The sequence below is a fragment of the Alternaria incomplexa genome (assembly GCF_024043165.1).
Source record: "Alternaria incomplexa strain BMP 0042 chromosome Unknown scaffold_9, whole genome shotgun sequence".
Classification (NCBI taxonomy): domain Eukaryota; kingdom Fungi; phylum Ascomycota; class Dothideomycetes; order Pleosporales; family Pleosporaceae; genus Alternaria; species Alternaria incomplexa.
Window position 1 is genome coordinate 488,783 of NW_026249858.1, and position 17,794 is coordinate 506,576.

At 53.5% G+C, this 17,794-nt stretch overlaps 4 protein-coding genes across 4 annotated transcripts; 3 read left to right on the forward strand and 1 right to left on the reverse strand.

The window, feature by feature from the left end:
* Positions 1-3,684: 3,684 nt before the first annotated feature.
* J4E90_006529 (uncharacterized protein) lies at positions 3,685-5,130 on the forward strand (the record flags this gene model as incomplete). Its single annotated transcript, XM_051436074.1, has 3 exons — positions 3,685-3,806; positions 3,885-4,018; positions 4,109-5,130. 3 exons carry the CDS (start codon positions 3,685-3,687, stop codon positions 5,128-5,130), a joined length of 1,278 nt encoding a protein of 425 aa, XP_051289868.1.
* Positions 5,131-5,842: 712 nt separating this feature from the next.
* J4E90_006530 (uncharacterized protein) lies at positions 5,843-7,575 on the forward strand (the record flags this gene model as incomplete). Its single annotated transcript, XM_051436075.1, has 5 exons — positions 5,843-5,851; positions 6,100-6,106; positions 6,168-6,293; positions 6,343-6,777; positions 6,833-7,575. 5 exons carry the CDS (start codon positions 5,843-5,845, stop codon positions 7,573-7,575), a joined length of 1,320 nt encoding a protein of 439 aa, XP_051289869.1.
* Positions 7,576-8,133: 558 nt separating this feature from the next.
* Positions 8,134-9,632, forward strand: J4E90_006531 (uncharacterized protein; the record flags this gene model as incomplete). Its single annotated transcript, XM_051436076.1, has 3 exons — positions 8,134-8,317; positions 8,409-9,241; positions 9,300-9,632. The coding sequence occupies 3 exons, from the start codon at positions 8,134-8,136 to the stop codon at positions 9,630-9,632; spliced, it is 1,350 nt and encodes a 449-aa protein (XP_051289870.1).
* A 4,357-nt stretch (positions 9,633-13,989) lies between these two features.
* J4E90_006532 (uncharacterized protein) lies at positions 13,990-17,331 on the reverse strand (the record flags this gene model as incomplete). The annotated part of the gene is made up of 1 exon (XM_051436077.1): positions 13,990-17,331. The coding sequence occupies one exon, from the start codon at positions 17,329-17,331 to the stop codon at positions 13,990-13,992; it is 3,342 nt and encodes a 1,113-aa protein (XP_051289871.1).
* Positions 17,332-17,794: the final 463 nt, after the last annotated feature.

Here is a 17,794-nt window from a genome sequence, read left to right on the forward strand (position 1 = left end):
CTACCAGGACCTGCTCGTCTGACTCACATCGGAGCATGGCTACGACTGCATATCCAACACACGCTGGCTCGGGTGTCCGGAACGATCCTTCTCTATAGACGCCTACTTCATTTTGGCACATACACACCGCAGTCCTTCTAATATTGAGCGTATTACTTGCTTTGGAACATGCATTAGTTGGCGCTTGGGATTGGCTGTGTGGCATCATAGCATCATTAGCTTCTGGAGTTCTATTACTGGTCAGGCGGCATCACAGCCAGGAGGAATACCCAATATCGTCTCATAGCATTAATCATTTGATCTCAGATCAACTACACGCATACCTTGTCTTCTGTTGCATGTGAAACCCGGGTGCCAATCATCGCCACAGCATGCTCCTGATCACTAATCGTGTCGGCAGTCGACACTGAAGGCGTTGGGGGCTGAAGTGAACGTCTCCTGGGCGCAAGGCATCTTCCGCTAACATGGCTGCCCAGTTGTCAGCGCGCGCGATAGTTCCCGTGCACACCACCATTGCTGTCCGCTAAGGCACATGGCGGTGATAGGACGCGCCGGTGGTTGACAAGCGCGGCAGCATGTCAGAGCCACCAGGACTGCAACCTCCACAATCAGGCACCTGTACATCACAAGCGCTTGGTGGTACACACGTGGGCTGTGTGTGACGTAGTCCTGACAGGTCGAATAGAGAGCCAATAATGCGAGTCGTTTACCTGCGATGCAGATTCAGGTGTCCCGCAGCTACCGAAACCTTCCGTGTGACCGGTTCACCTTGAAATCACGGCACCACCCCGGCTTGTGCAGGAACGACGATACTTGCCGCCGCTTCATCTTGCAACGCTAATCAGCAGGACAGATGCGGTGTCTGAATGCGAATATTGGCAGGGCTCTAGTCTGTGATTTGGCTCGGTTGCGCCTGCCTGCCTAGCTCCAACGACGGCCGCGAAGCCCTTCAGGCACAGGTGCATGCTGCCAGGAGCCTTGCCCTGCTTTCAGCTGAGGCAGATGACTCCTCTGCGTATAGCCAACCACCGCTGCATCGACTACCACACGCTAACCCAGCACCGTCTGTCGCCATAACAGCTTCGCATGTTGCACGACTTCACCGCTCTGCCAGACGTGCCCGCAGCTGCGCAGCCGTTAGCGGTATGCGTCGCATTGCACTACCCCTCTGCTCTCATGGCCAACAACAACCTGCGCATCGCGCGGTTACACAGGAAGTACCATTGTGTGCCTACGCCGCAAATTGACGCCAATCTCCGCCCCTCCGAGCGGGTCCGGGCACACCACGTTGGGGGCAGCCACACCAGAGTCGCACGCCGCAGCACCCTGACGGTGTTTGACCTTTGATACTCGGATGAGTATGCCGACGTTCGCAGTGGGCGACCAAAGACGGCTCGGGCCCAGGCGTATACAGTTTGCACTTGTCTGCGTGCTGACTGGGAGTCCCTCGGTTTTATGGCACCTCTCATTTGCCAATTGACTTTGAGCAACGCCGACGTCCTTCGTCCTCTGCAATTCCGTGTCATTGGCAGAAGGCATCAAGGCTGCATTCCGGTCTGATGAATACGGACCTGAGCAACCATGCAATCGGTCCTCTGCACGCACACAGACCCATCGCTTAGCTATCAAATTGCTCTCGCAAACACCGATGATGCTAAGAACAGCTCTGTCAGACGTCAACTCAATCCATCCTGCAAGAAGCGAGGCATCCATGTACGCCATCGGCTGACGCAAGCTGCGCGTTGCCGTGTGTACAACGTGTGGAAACCTGCAGTCGTCCTTCGATACATCAACTTTCACGCACGCAAGCGCATATCAATCACACGTCCATGCAAGCCCTCTGCGTGCGTCCAAGTGCTTGCTCAATCCCTGGCAGATCATTGACTCACGCCCGCATTCCACAAACCACGTTGCTTTTGTTGCAGATCGTGGGTCCCGCGGGCAGAGTATGCAGCCTGCAGCCTTATTTTTCCTTGATGCCTACCGCGCCCCGAGCGCTGGCAAAGTCCGCTGTCAATCAACCCACGCTGTCGGCCTTTCTTGGTAGATCGTCGGCGACTTGTTCACTCGCTCTGACTCACCTTCAGCGGTGTACCCAAGCTGTCACCGTTACGACACGGACGCCGTTGCAATTTGGCCGATGTCCCATGTCGCAACCGGGTTCTCGGATCCCATCGCGTAAAAGGGAAAAGCCGTTGAACCTGTAGCTGCCGGCTACCGCTGTAAAACCCTTACATGGCTCACCGCTGTATAGGTCAGGTGGAGGCTACAACGCAGCATGTGTGAGGAGGATTTTCAATCTTGTGACTTCCAAGGTTGTTATGTGGGAATTGCGATATTCGCCTTGTTCGCCTAACATCACACTCCTTTCGGTGATCATTACGCAGATTCACCATCAGCCAAGCACTGCGGCTGTAAGCGAACCGCCTCGCAGTGACCTCAATGAAGACCCCAGCACGGTAAACGTTCAGTCCGGTTGATCAAGCTCGGCGAAATTATTTCTTCCACATGTTTGCTCGCCGAGCACACAAACGATTTTCATTGTAATACCTCCGTCGCCTTGAGCGTCACCGACAAATTTCCGCCGACTTCATGGAGATCTCCCAAACAGGCCGTACACAATATTCCTCTTATTTGCGTACCGCTATGCATGATATGCAATGCCTGCAAGATAGAGTGTCAAAACAAGGATGGACGTCCTCCTTGCCCGTCGCTTGCGCAATCTGTTTCGCAGGCAGCAAGGCATTCGTGGACAATAATATCCCACACCCACTCTTTCCCACACAATCGTGTGTGTGTAGCTCTGTCGATCAAACAGCAGCGTCCTGAACATGCCGTTCATGCACGTCGTCCAATACGGCAAAGTGGATTCTCTCGCCACCACGTCTGACATCTGAAACAAGTACAGCCATTAATCGCGCCATGATTCAATATTGCCACGCCTGTTACCACCGCCTTTGCCGCTGGCCTCGGACATTGCTTGCTGACTTGCATGGTCTGCTCCGGAGTATAGTGTGAGAGACTTTCTGCTTCAAACGGTGCCTCGGTATTTGCATAGGCGGTGCCTGTGGCTATTAGCCGGGTCTACGAGTTTGAGGCGTGTAAGGTTAGATTCAGCCTATCTTTCAGGCATCAAAGAGTCTTGCGTTGTTGTGAGCATGGCTGCCACACTGTAAGTTCGACTAGCTGAGGTATACGGTGTCAACGCGTCTTGGAGGACGTATGCAAGGAACACCCCACGCTCCATCTGCAAGATGCTGTATCCGGCTGAAGTGCTGTATATTGCCCTCACTACACACCAACTGCATATGCTGATCATCGATTGTCGGCGTACTTGCTCTAGACCTGTGGGGGATCTATCTGGAGTATCAAGCGGACCTTTCGCTCCCGTTCAGACATTTCGCGATTTTGATATTGAGATGTCGTTGCGATGTAGTTCATGGTCCTGATGCACAGCCACAGGCGCCACATGGAGGTTGAGGTCGTGTCGTACGAGCGGACCAATCAATCTGATTCGCGCCTCGGGAATCTTGGAAGTCCAGCTGCGATACAGCGCACTGCATGCGGGGCGTATGCTGAGCGCAACGCCCACTTGGAAGACAATCCTACGTACAAATATAGGTCTTCCTCTTCCTCATTATTTCTGCTCAGCTATTGCGTTTCGTATTGCGTGTATAGTCAAACATGGGGCTCGTCGATTGGTTGAACTCCATGGCGGAGTTTGGTGAGTGGGCTGGTGGACGCAAGCCGGTGACGAAGAAGTCGGATGCGCTGCGCTTCGGCGTTTTGGGGGCTGCCAAGATTGCGTACGTCTACGCTCTACTGTCTTCGTCCACAACAGAACGTCAAGATGAGACTTGAAGCTAAAACATATCGTCGAACAGTCCATTAGCTTTGATCATCCCAGCGCGGTCACATGCAGAGATCATAGTCGTTGCTGTTGCAGCTAGAGATAAGACAAAGGCGGAGGCTTATGCGAAGAGATGGGACGTGCCAATCGTTCATGACAGCTATGAAGGTAGGCGGTCCATCTCATGGCGTTTCCTCCAGTCCGGAAACATCATGACGGATTCTCGAGCTACCACAAGGTCACGCTGACCTATCGTAGCGCTCATCAATGATCCATCCATTGACTGTATATACAATCCCCTCCCCAACGGCCTTCACTACAAATGGACGCTCGCGGCCCTTAGAGCAGGAAAGCATGTCCTGCTAGAGAAGCCCTCCGTCTCCAACGCACAAGAGGCACGCTCTCTTTTCCACCATCAGATCCTCAGTGCTCTGAATGCTCCGGTACTTGTTGAAGCAAGTCACTATCGCTTTCACCCCGCTTGGCATTTCTTCCTTGCGCAATTCGAAAAGCAAGAGATAGAGAAAGCAAGTGCTCGCGCTGGAGTGCCGAAAGGAGGCATTCCTGCGACAGATATCAGGTTTGAATACGATCTTGCTGGTGGCGCTGCAATGGACCTAGGACACTACACCCTCTCCGCACTACGAGGCGTCTTTGGAACTGAGCCCACAGGGATCACTTCAGCAACACCTCGTCTCATACACGCACCACATGACCAACGCTGCGACCAGGCCATGGAAGCCACCTACACTTTTCCCAATGGCGGCACTGGTCACGTTTCAGCCGATCTAGGTGCTCGGGGTGGCTACTGGTTCCCATGGCTAACATCGAACTGGCCCAGTTTCCGCGATCTGCTTGCCTGGATCTCCGTGACTCTACATCCTGAAGATCTTGGTGTCGAAGGCGGTCTACGAAAATCTAGTCAGAAGGTGCTTATCTTCTCAGGTTTCATGAGTCCGCATGCCTACCATCGTATCGACATCACTACAACCACCACATTGCGCGACCCTGCATCTGGCAAGACCATCAAACAAGAGAAGAAGACCGAACACAAAACAGCATACAAGTGGACTGAGGGTATGGGCGGCGAAGAAAGGGGACAGGATTGGTGGACATCGTATCGGTACCAGCTTGAGGAGTTTGTGAACAGGGTCAAAGGCAGAGAAGGAAGTGGTGCCTGGGTGGACGGCGAGGAGAGCATTAGGCAGATGGAAGCTACGGATCGGACGTATGAGAAAGCTGGTATGTCGATTAGGCCTACGAGTGCGGAGCTGGAGTGAGGAGATTTGGCGATGCAGTGTTGCGTCATCGTTCCTGTAGCTGAGCCCGGATGAGGCTACTGATTGGAACTCGGGGTAGCACTCAGGGTAGCCGAATGAATCCAATCCTACAATGGCGCATGTATATGTATTTTATATGCATACTTAACTGATTTGTTCGGAGATGCGTAACCTTTTGGCTCTTTCCAGCATCGCTCAGCGGAGCAAGTTCTTTGCAAAGCGGCGATGTTGCACCACCACCCAAGCTCACAAACACAGCCAGCCACCCCGCTTACGCATCGCAGAAAAACCTCACCGCACGATAAGACAGTAAGCAGATAGTTCCAAAGCAGCAAGGCAGATACCAAGCAGCGACAAGCTTCACCAAGCCTGCACAAGCCTTGCGTCTACCTGCCTGTCTAGGCATCGCTTCGCTGCACCTAACGTGCCTTGCCCCGCTTTTGAGGTACAGAGGAACATGACGCGATGGCGAGCCCTGGTTCCGAGAAGCCGAGTTTGAGGGCAGTATAAAAGCGATGCGGTACTTCCAAAGTATGCTGGTACGTCGACTGAACAGAGGCTTTGAGAATGAGGTTTCTGACAACGGTTTGCAGTTTCGCGGCGCTGGGGTCTGCAGGTCCGGCTAAGACTGGGACGCCATGGATGGATAAGAGACAGGCTGGTGATGCGCCGGCTTATGAGGCGCATACCATTAATCAATTGGTTTGTCGCTATGGTTTTCGTTGGCTGCTGGCCTTTTACTGATTGTTGTGGCAGATTGATCATTTTCCGGATAGCGATCGGTATCTTCCGCATACCAATGCTACGTTCACGCAGCGATATGGTAAATTTAACACGGCTATCTACGTTTATAGCCTGAACTTACTTTCTTGTACAGTTTTCGATTCGTCATACTACAAGCCTGGAGGGCCGGTATTCCTCTACATTGGCGGGGAGACGAGCGTGGAGTCGCGTTTCTCTAACTTGCAGACTGGAAGTAAGTCATCAGCACAAATCACCGCGATACCTCTTTTCGGGTAACTAATTGGTTGGTGTAGTTATCCAGATACTCATGGAAAAGTTCAATGGCCTTGGGGTGATTCTTGAGAATCGTTACTATGGCGAAAGCTACCCTTACAACTCTAGTACGACGGATGAGCTGAGGTTTCTGACTACAGAGCAGAGTAAGTGGTGCCCCAAATCTCGATGGTTCTATGTCCTGATGCGTTCTAGCTATTGCCGACAACGCCTACTTCAGACAACATGCCACCTTCCCAGGCATCAACGCTAGTCTGAGCAGCGCCGACACCCCATGGATCATGTACGGTGGTTCTCTTGCTGGTGCCCATACCGCATTCACCATGAAGACATACAATGATGTCTTTGCCGGAGGTATTGGTAGTAGCGCCACTGTCCAGGCTTTGCTCGAATACCCCCAATGGTACAATCCCATCATGAAGTTTGGCCCGGCGGACTGCATCTCCAGGATTGTCGACATTGTTGACAAGATTGATGAGCTCATCTGGAGTGGGAACAAGGAAGGCATTCAGCATCTCAAGGACATCTTTGGTCTCGGAGCCCTGCAAGATCTAAGAGACTTTGCTATGACAATTGCGTTCCCGATTGGTGGTCCCATGAATTATCCGACCAATACCTGGCAAGAGCTCAGTAAGTAACTGCATTCCACAGTTCAGTGATAAATCAGCAACTGATCTTTAATCAGACTGGTCCGACCGCTACGGCTCCAAAGACTTCTTTAGCTTCTGCGGCAATGTAACGCAAATCAATCCACCGGAAAACACCAGCAGCGTCGACATGGCGCTTTCTAAGTACACCAATGGCGAGCCTTGGACTGGATTAGGTGGATATGCCGACTACGTCAAGAAGACGCTCATCCCAACCTGCGAGAGTGGCCGGATAGACAGCACAGATAATGGCTGCTTCGGCACGCAAAACCAGACATACTACGCCGACCCCACAAACGGAGCTGCGCGCTCATACCTCTACTCAACCTGTTCCGAGTCTGGCGGTTACCAAGTGGCGCCCACAAACGGCCCCTCCCTCATCTCTCGCGTCCTCCAAATCGACTACACCCAGCAATGGTGCACCTGGGCCTTTCCACCCGGCGAGCACAACAGCATCCCCGCCACTCCCGCGTTGCACTACTACAACAAATACGGAGGCTGGGATCTTCAAGCTGAGAATCTCGCTCTTATCGACGGAAACACAGATGTCTGGCTCGATCTGTGCTACCATTCAAACTTGGCGGCTCAGCCTAGGATCAGCAGCGATAAGTATCCGAGTTATCTGATTGCGGGAGCTGGACATCATTGGGATAGCTATGGGATTAAGAATGTCAGCGCTGAGCCGAACTATATCAGAGAGGCGCATTATTGGGAGGAGAGGACTGTGAGTCGATTCTTGCAGTTCTGGGCGGAGAAGGACCATTATGTTGGGACGAACTGAACATGGGTCTTTTGCGTGTAGAACTGTGTACTGTCTGGAAAGTCGATATCAATGACCCCCACTTTCTTTTGAGGCGCTTGGGCGAACGCGGGGTAGTCGAGGACCCTGAAAATGTGACTTGACAGGGGACTCCACGCTTTTGCATGTGATGCGCCGCGGATACAACCTTATTTTGTGAGTCTTATGCTGCTTAAGTCATCTTCCAGATTTCAACACAACAACAGTCATTGATGCTCGCCATTCCAGCTTGTTGGCGATGTGCAATGATGCGTGCGCGTTCCAATGCTGGTGTTTGCCACTGTGGGTCGCCAGGGGCGCGCTAAGTGGCTTTTGTCACCGCTTGGCTTCATCAAACAGCAGCCTCATAGCTTTTTGCTACACCACCATGCGTTTGTGCCATTGACACTGACCACCGTCTTTGAATTTGTCGATTCAGTCTTTCCTTTTCAGCACTGCACAGTGCTTGTTTCCTGTTCGTTCTAGCGGGCGCTAGCCGTTGCTATCGTTATCGACACATCGCGACAACACCAGCACCGAGCCTGTCAAATCATCAACGGAATGGGCAAACTGGCTTTTCCGCTCGACAAAGAGCTCACGGGGCCGGATAGGGTTGTTCTGAATATACTGCAGAAGGAGTACGAGCTGCATGAGGCCAGGCCTGCAGAATCATCGACAGACGCAGCGGAAGATTCAGATGACTCGGGTGTCAAGCATTCTGAGATTGTGACGCCGTCACCAGAGGGTCAGTACTCATTTCGGTCGACAATCAATGCCTCGGAAGCATGCAATATCGACATGCGCTTCTGATGCGACCAATGACTAACTTTGTTTAGATCTACAAGACCAGGAACAACAGGCGATTGCTTACCTCAAGAAGCTTAATGACCCCAAATCTGACAGCTTCGAGACCAGTGTCTTTAGCTCTGTGGATGAACCGGACATCAAGAACCCTCTTCTTCGCCAATGGATCATTGACCCCTACATCCAATGGGCGAAGAAGGTTGTCCGAGTCGAGACGGACGTTATCATGGTCACGCATCTGCTGCTCTACTTCTGCACCAGCATTCCGTCAGCCGCATACTTGTACATCAATTTCCATTGGTGGCACGCTGTCCTCCATTGCGTCATGCAAGGCTACTATATGGGAGCATACACTCTTCTGAAACATCAGCATATCCATATGCGCGGTGTCCTCAGCAAGAAGTATGACTTTGTCGATCGGCTGTTCCCATACATTCTCGACCCAATGATGGGTCACACATGGAACTCGTACTACTATCACCACGTCAAGCATCACCACGTTGAAGGCAACGGACCCAACGACCTTTCTTCCACTATCCGCTACCAAAGGGACAGTGTTTGGGACTTCGCGCAATACGTTGGTCGATTCTACTTTCTGATTTGGCTCGATCTGCCGATGTACTTCTTGCGTACACGCAAGCCTAATCTCGCGCTTCAAGCTGCGGGATGCGAGATCGGTAACTATGTCTTCCTGTACTTGATGTACAGCTTTGTCAATGCCCGTGCGACGACGTTCGTGTTCTTGATCCCTCTCGCTTTCATGCGCTTGGCTTTGATGACTGGCAACTGGGGACAGCATGCTTTCGTTGACGAGGTCGAGCCGGACTCCGACTTCAGGTCGAGCATCACCCTCATCGATGTACCTGTAAGTTGACATTCATCCGATTTGGCCACTTTCGAATATTCCGCTTACGTTATGATAGAGCAACCGATACTGTTACAACGATGGCTACCACACCTCTCATCACCTTAACCCGCTCCGCCATTGGCGCGAGCACCCGGTTGCCTTCCTTTCGCAAAAGAAGCAGTACTCCGATGAACAAGCAATCGTCTTTTACAACATCGACTACTTCTTCCTGACGGTCAATCTGTTGAGAAAGAACTACGAGCATATCGCCAAATGTCTTGTACCCATGGGCGATCAGATGAAGCTTACGCTTGACGAGAAGGTTGAGATGTTGAAGCGCAAGACACGGAAGTTTACCGAAGAGGAGATCGCAGAGAAATGGGGCAAGCAGTATGCCAAGTTGAAGTAGGGGTAGATTACAATGGTTGGTAGACGTATATAATTCTTTTACGCGTTCAGGAACCATCATCACCGCTCGGTGTCGATGACACGACAGATGTGAAGGCATCACGACATTCCGTCGCTCTTGCTCTATGAACCCACGTGCTAGCGTGCAGCACCTGCCCCGGCATGTTCGCTCACCATATCATTCGATGTTGGTGCCGATCACTATCCCTCGTCGCAACAACACCCTACACCCATCACTACTCCACTTCCAGCAATGGCGAATTCCGGGAGACTACCTTTCGATCAGAGCTTGTTCGTCGCGACACCTAATGCGATTTATTTGAGATCGCAGCTCGCCCGGAAGAAGCTGTTCGAGTGCGAAACCGCTAACGGCATAGTCAACGCTCGTGCCTCAAAAGACAACAGTAGCCTCTTTGCTGTAGCAGACGGCCAGGTCGTGATACTACACGACGCCACTCGAAGCAGAGACAGGAAATACAAACTGAAGAACGGCGATGTGTGGCATGCTCACGGATAAGAACAGGTTCATGAACTGACACTAGCATAGGGCGAGCCACGTCTTCTTCTGTTCTCACCCGACTCGCGCATCCTCTACTTCACGACAACACTGAGCAACTCAGTTCAAGCATACTCTGTAGCAAACGACGAGCTTCTGCCTTCCCTACCATCACATCCGTCTCCGCCGAACGCGATCGCAATATCCAGTAATGGCACCGTCCTCCTTTCAGCCTCTCCGAGCCCACCAACTATTTACCTCCAAGACCAACGATGGGGACGCAGCGCAGCGGTGAACTTTCGTCCGACAGACGCACGTTCGGCTGCTACGTGTGCTGCGTTCCAACAGCCAGACGGTCCTGCACAGCTGTCGTATACCAACTTCGTGATTGGATTTCAAGACGGGCTATTAGCGATGTACCGCCTGTTTCTACCTTCACTGCGAAAACGTTCCGAAGACTCGCGTGTACATCAACCGCAATTCTTCCAGTTACAGCCCATTCGAGTCGGTGTCATCAAAAAGCTTCATAAGCCGGCCATGGGCGGTATGCTGGCAGCGGAGTTCCTACCAGGCTACAAGTCGCGGGTTGTTAGCATTAGGCATGATGGGAAATGTCGACTTGTCGACTTTGAAGGAGGTGGGAAGATACTGCGGACATAGCATGTCTCAGGCCCGGCTACTTGTTTGTCTGTTTCAGCGCAAGGCCCAGTACGCTCGAAAGGTCGGGCAGATGGGGCGGTGTTATTGAGCGGTGATGCGGCAGAAAATGTTAGAGAGGTATATGAGGGCGTTGAGACTCTGATCGCGATCGGTACACAGGCGGGGAAAGTTCTCATATTCAACATCCTGGGCCTACTGATACATGAAATCGCACTGGGAGTTTCCGTTACAGCCGTCGAATGGGTCGGCGATATGACGGCACCTTCTCTCCTCCCGATTCGCGGATCGTCACTATCCCCCGAGCCTCATCCGGTTGTCGATATTATCGAAGCAGAGCAACCGACATCCTCGGATGAGGGAACAGGTACTGTCAAGAAGGTCGCATCGTCTCACAAGCAAGCTGTGACAAGCAGGCCAATCCCCATACGACCTCCACTAGATCTGTTCTCGGATGAACCAAGAGAGCCCAAATCCAGAGTTCCTAGTCGGAGAACTTCAGATGTGTTGCGAGGCTCACCCCTACGCGTCGAGCGAGCGCGCGAAAGACCCGTAAAGAAGGCTTTGGTGCGACCGCGAGTCTCCATTGAGACCTTTGAATCGCCTCCACGTCCTTCTGCTAGTGGCGTACCTGATACCAAAGTAGCACATTCCTTTTTCAGAGCGGATCCTTCGATTCACGAAAGCCGAAGATGGCCACAGGTACATCCGGCGCCAAGTTTGTCAACGCCTATGCGAGCACAAGCCTGCTCCGCCTCCCAAAGATCCGCCAGCTCGTCTCAGGAGTCCGAGTTTTCAGATGAAGACCAGGAGTGGTTTACACCTCCCTCTACGCGAAGATGCAAAGGGAAAGTTCCACGGCGTGATCTGAGTCCAGACTCATCTCCGACCGCGCCAACACTCGCGTCCATACGCCCGATACCCTTTATAAAAACCTCACCTACTGCTTTCGATACGCCTAATAGAAATTACTCTCGTCCAATCTCCCGGAAAATGAAAGAACGATCTGGTACACATCAAGAAGCAATGGTGGAAGGATCAAGAAGCTCAGTGATCGTACCGAAGGCCGCTGGACGCCATGTCACCGTCCTTGACCCAGAACTATCATCGCCTTTCGATAGCCCGAGCAGTCTGTACTCGCGGGCCACTACGTCAATGTTGGAGAGAGTCCCGGTAGGGAAGGCAAAAGAGCATAGTGCTGACCAGCGGCCTGCTCTCCCAGTAGGACGTAAGACTCCAGTGTTGAAACCCGCGCTTGTCAACGTCGATGCACATCCAGAACTGACCAGCAGTGCATGCTCATCTGCAACTTCAACGCCGAGCAGTATCATAGCCGCATGTTCCAATCGAAAGTTCACTGACATAGCAGGCTTGAGCGAGTTGAAAACAACGCCGTATACTCCACCGAGCCGCGTAGTCGCCACCATCGCTGCAGGCTCCTCTTCATCTTCGCTAGATGTTCTTTACTCTCTTCCAACCCAACCAAAGGCCGAGATAACCTTCGTGCAAAATCATAGCCCTCGCACTCCGGCGACTGCGAAACATAGGCAGCTCACGCCGAGTTCGCTCGACACACGAGCGGATTCCCCGAGCAGTGTGTACTCACGCTCCATCTCCGGCATGGCTGGAGGCGCAAGCCATGCCAACGCTGTCATTGAAGACACCGATCAGTCAGCATCGTCAAATGCGCCCATGACACCGCAACATCAACTCAGTATCCACGCGCTGGGTACGCCGATGTCTACCAGCTCGCCGACTAGTCTGTACTCGCGGCCTACACCTCGTATGTTTCTCGACCGCTCACATGCTGTTGATGGGCCGCCTACAGAGAAGGCAAAGAATGTCGGGTCAGGTGTTGTGACTGCCAAAGCGAGGACGGTAGCGGAGGAAATGACTTATTTGGCTGAAGACCAAAGGACGCTAAGACAGGAAGTAGCGGCGTTGAGGGAGGAGTATCGCGTTCTCAAGGGTGTGTTATTGAAGCCGAAGGTATGAGGTGTGCGGGTGTTGTTGTACGGCGTTTCCTTCTCCTATCTCCTCATGTTCTTGCCCTTCCTTTTATCGCATCCTCATAGCGTAGCAAATCACACAACCAATCCTCAAGTCATCCATGAATCTCATATCTTAAATCCATCCTCCCTGCCCCCAAACGCCCGTCCTCCTCTTCCCCTCCGCACCGTTCCCACCACTCCCTCCACTCATCAACTTCCTCTCCTCATCTTCCACGTAAATACTTCTTACACTGCCCCTGACACTGCTTCTCTTCCCCCCACTGCTTCCATACGCAGACCCAGCATGTCCTCCACCTCGCCGCGTGATCTGAGTATCCTGCTCCACAACCGCCTTCGCCATCTTCCACAACATCCACGTCTGACACGATATCAACACCAGCACGAGTAAAAGGACGATGAGAATGGCGAATGCGATGAAGAGGAAAAGGACGGTTTCGTCGTCTCGAGGAGGAGGACCGGAAGGAGCGAAGCTCTTGCTACCCATGTTCGCTGGATTGTAGGTTTGCTTGCCTTACGATGCTGTCGAATGATGACGAGGATGACGATGATGATGCGAGAAGGACAAGAGGTAGCCAAGGAGAACCATTGATTAAATGAGGTGCCTGGCTCGGGACTTTAGCAAACACCGATGATGGGTTGGGCGCGGACCGATTTGAGGGCAACGTAACGCTGTTGCAGATCTGTTTCATGGATACGAGGACAGATCGGGAAGATCCATGCTGACGGTTCGCGTTCACTCGGGTCCACGCCAAGGTCTAGACCAATCACGGAAGCAAGGATGCGAAGCAAGGGAGGGTTTGGAAGACTGATGGTATTGCTACTGTTATTGATGAACAAGATAATGAGAAATCTGGTACTAGATACAAAGAGGTCATTACACTACTTCTTTTCGCCATTACCGTAACTGTAACCCAGTGACACCGTGCGCTATGCAATACAACCGCGATATCGTACCGCCGTCCTATCCTAACAAACAAAGCGATGAAGCCAAGCCGTCGAGTCGTGAGGTAGCAATGCCAGTGCCGGGTACTTTCATGACAAATGAAACAATCTGTTGCCCAAAGTGATGTGTCCAAAAAAAGTGTGAAGGAGAATAAGACAAGAAAGAAATACCGTCCTGCAGCGACAGCAACAAGATAACCTCCAAATCTTCAAACGTCGTCATGCGAATCCAGATGGCATGTCGCAGCAATCTATGCAGCAAGCGGCTCCTCTGCGTTGAGCTCATCATCCTCAACGTTCTCATCAACGCCGAAGCCGGAATCCCACTGGCGCTTGGTCGTCTTCTTCTTGCCCTTCTTTCCGATCTTGACCTTTTCGCTGACCTTGGACACCTTGCCAGTGGCGACACGGTGAAGATCAACGCCTTGAGTCTTGACTTCAATGCGCTTGAGCTTCATCTCCTGGATGGCCTGGAGAGCGTCTTGGTTGCGGCGCTTCAGGTCATCAGCAAGACGTTCGTTCTGCTCCTGAAGTTGACGTTGCGAGATGGTAAGGGCGTCGATGGTAGCACGTGTGTCCTCCTCGGCGAGGCGGAAGCGCTCCTTCATCTCTTCGATCTGAGCTTCGAGGAGAACGATGGTCTCGAGACGAGCATCACCAAGAAGACGCATCTCTGTGAGCTCGGTTGTGCGCTCCTCAATCATCTCTTCATACTCTGTGCTGCGCTTCGCAGACGCGTCTTGGAGGCTCCTGATGGTGGCTTCTTGTGTCTTGATGACAGTGTTGAGGGAGTCGACTTCAGTGGCGTGAGCGCCGACAATATTCAATAGCTCATTAGCTTCGGCCTCAACACGTCTTGAAAGGGAAAGGTTCTCCTTGCGGTAACCCTCATTCTCGCCCTTCTGGAGAGCAAGCTCATCCTCAAGGCTGTCGATCTTGCCCTTGAGAGCGGTTGTGTCCTCCAGGTAGATACGTTCCTTCTCAGTGACCTGGTCGAAGAGATCGTTGATCTCGGCTTGCTGTCGCTGGATCTGGTTGTTGAGGTCCGTGATGTTGGCCTGGAGCGACGTGATGGTAGAGTTGGTGGAGTTCTCCAGCGCGACGTACTTGTTCTTCAGGTCGTTAAGCTGAGTAGCAAGGTCGGCAACTTGAACGTCGCGATCTTGCTCAAGCTGGTCCCGGGCGTCTGTCATGTCGGCCAGATTGTTCTCCAGTGTCGCAATATCGCTCTCGAGACCAATGATCTGCTGTTCCAGCTGGGTGATGGTCTTCTCCTTCGTCTGACGGAGCTGGGACTCAGCAGCAAGCTGCTCGTTGAGATCCTGCTCGCGCTCATCGGCCTCTTCTGAAAGGTCAGCAATGGCGTTCTCCTTCTCCTGCTGGAGTTGGAACAGCTTGAGCCGCAGCTCATTAGCCTGGAGACCAGTGTCGTGAAGACGAGTGTTGAGATCTTCGATCTTGTCATTCGCCTCGTCGAGATCAGCTTCAGTCTTCTCGCGCTGAGCCCGCTCGGAAGCTAGGTTCTCGCGGGTGTCGGCAAGCTGCTCCTTGAGTTCAGTGATGGTCTCGTTCAGGTTCTCGATGGTGTTGGCGTGCTGGTACACCTGCTCGATCTGCTCATCACGCTCGCCTTCGGCCGACTCGCGGGCGGCAGTCTGGGCAGCTAGACGCTCCCTCAGTGTAGCCATGTCGGTGGTGATGTTATCAACATCGGTCTCCATGCGTGTGATGCTGTCCTCCAGCTCCTCGATGTAGGTGTTCTTTTGTGTGACATCAGCCTCCGCGGCATCGCGACCCTCCTGCTCGATACCGAGTTCGGTCTCCAGAGCTTGAATGCGCTCGCTGTATTCCTGTTCCATGCGAGCGATCGTCTCGTGGTGGGTCGTCTCGAACTCCGCTGCGGTGACGGTAACGGTGTCAAGGTCGACGCGGTACTTCTCGAGATCTTCACGTAGTTGTGCCAAGGAGTTGTCCTTCTCTTCGTTCTCGTCTTGCAGGCCAGCGATGTGACCATCTTGCTCGGCAAGCTGGCGCTCTTGTTCGACCGACAGTGTGGTCAAGGCAGCGTTGCGCTCCTCAAGATCGAGGATGACGCGCGCCTTGTCTTCGTTCGCCTTGTCGAGAGTGAAGACTTCGGATTCAAGCTGCTTCACGCGCTCCTCTGATTCGCCAAGCAGATCGAGAACACCCTCATACTGTCGTCGGAGAAGCACTTCGGTCTTCTGGGAGCTGCTGATAAGCGTGAGCTTCTGCTTGAGCTCGAAGAAGATGCCACTGAAGAGCTCTGGGACCTTCTGAAGAAGCTGTTGGTTGGTAAGGCCAACAGTGGTACCGGGGAAGAACTTCTCGATCTCAGCGCGAAGGTCCTCGAAGCCATGGCGCAGTTCGGTGAGGATTTCGCGAGAGGAAGCACCAGCCTCGATGAAGCGGAGGTTCTGCAGCTCGATGGTAATCAAGCGCAGCGCACCTTGAGATTCGCCTAGGGCCTTGCTCATCTGCTTCAGCTCCCGCTCGTAGCGCTCGATAGCTTCGTCTTCGATCTTGTCCAGGATGATCTCCTCGCCTTCAGTCAGGCTGTCGCGGTTGAGCTGTGATACGGTCGGCAGAGACTCGAGCGTCATTTGGCTAGAGATCTCCAGCGCGCGGGAGGAGTACTCGCCGGTGGGGGTTGTCACCATGTCGAGATCTTGCGACATGTTCAGCTCCTCGGGGTTGACCATGACCAGACCATCCTCGTCATCGGACAGCTCAACTGGCTCGTTGTCGTCGCCGTTGTATAACGAAGACGCGCGCAGCTCGTCGATCTGCTGGCGGGCCTCGTCTAGCTCCACTTGCAGATCGTTGGCGTCTGCGTCTTCGAGGTCGATCTCGCCAAGTCGGCGGGCCTCCAGACGGTATTCCAGGTCCTTGATCTTGTCGTCCTGGGCCTTCAGCTGGCGACGAAGCTCCAAAAACATCTTCTTGTCCTTCTTCTGGTGGTCCTCGAAGTCGTTTACTTCTTGGCTCAAATGGCTTCGGCGGAGGCGGCGACGGGCGCGGCCGTCCAGGACTTGTGTGAGGGGCGCGAACTGAACGCGGTTGCCGTTGGTCTCGTCGACCTCGTCGACGCGTTCAATGTGAAGCTGAGCTGGCATAGACATGCGGGAGCGGCGGGTGTTGGTGAAACGGCTGCGGGAGGCACCGACGCGGTCGAGATGGGGAGTCAGGCCAGGGAGGGGTTGTGTAGAGGCAGGACGGTTGAACATGAGCTCGTCCTCGTCCTCGTCGACGGCGACAGGAGGCTCCGAGTGTCGGCGGTTGTAGCGGCGCGTGGTGGTGGTGCTCTGTTCGACATTGATGTTGTCTCCCTGCTGCGACCGCGAGAAGGACTGCTGGATCTCTTCGGCGATCTGGTCCTCGTCGTCGTCGGCCTGGACGCGCTTGCTGCGCTTCGTTTGCGAGAGCTCTGCCGAGGGCGACGCGGTTCGCTTTATGGCAGACGTCATATCGTCGGTGGGTGTCTGGTTCTTGGACGGGCGGCCGCGCTTGCGTCGAGGAGCGTCACCGGGACCCTCGTGGTGGTGCTCAGATGGTAGGCCACTGAGGCGCGCCATGGTCGAGCGATTGGGCAGTTTTCTGGCTGCGAGTACCTTCTGGATGCGGTATTAGACAACGGGAGCTTCCGGGCGGCGGCAGTGAATGGTCGCGACACGTGGTGCTGGAGCTGCGTACCTGGCCAAAATTTCGTCAACAGAGCAAGATCGTCAATCGGCCCGTGATGGCAACAGCGACTGTTGCAGTTGGTACAAGCGGAAGGAGCGGAGGGCGCGGGTGTGGTGGGGTACGGGGAGAGACAGGGCCAAGTTTGTCTATATTCAAAAAATGGTTGACGGGCGCCTGTTGTGGTGGGCGAAATGGGGTGGTTGGGTGGAGGCTAGCACCTTTGCTACGTCAATGCGAGCTTGCGGTGAGTCGAGCCGCGAGTGGTCGAGCTTTCACGCTAACCCAGCCCTGACGTACACGCGACTACCGGCGCCCTCTACGCGTTTTCACCCAGGGCCATCTCCCGTCTGGACT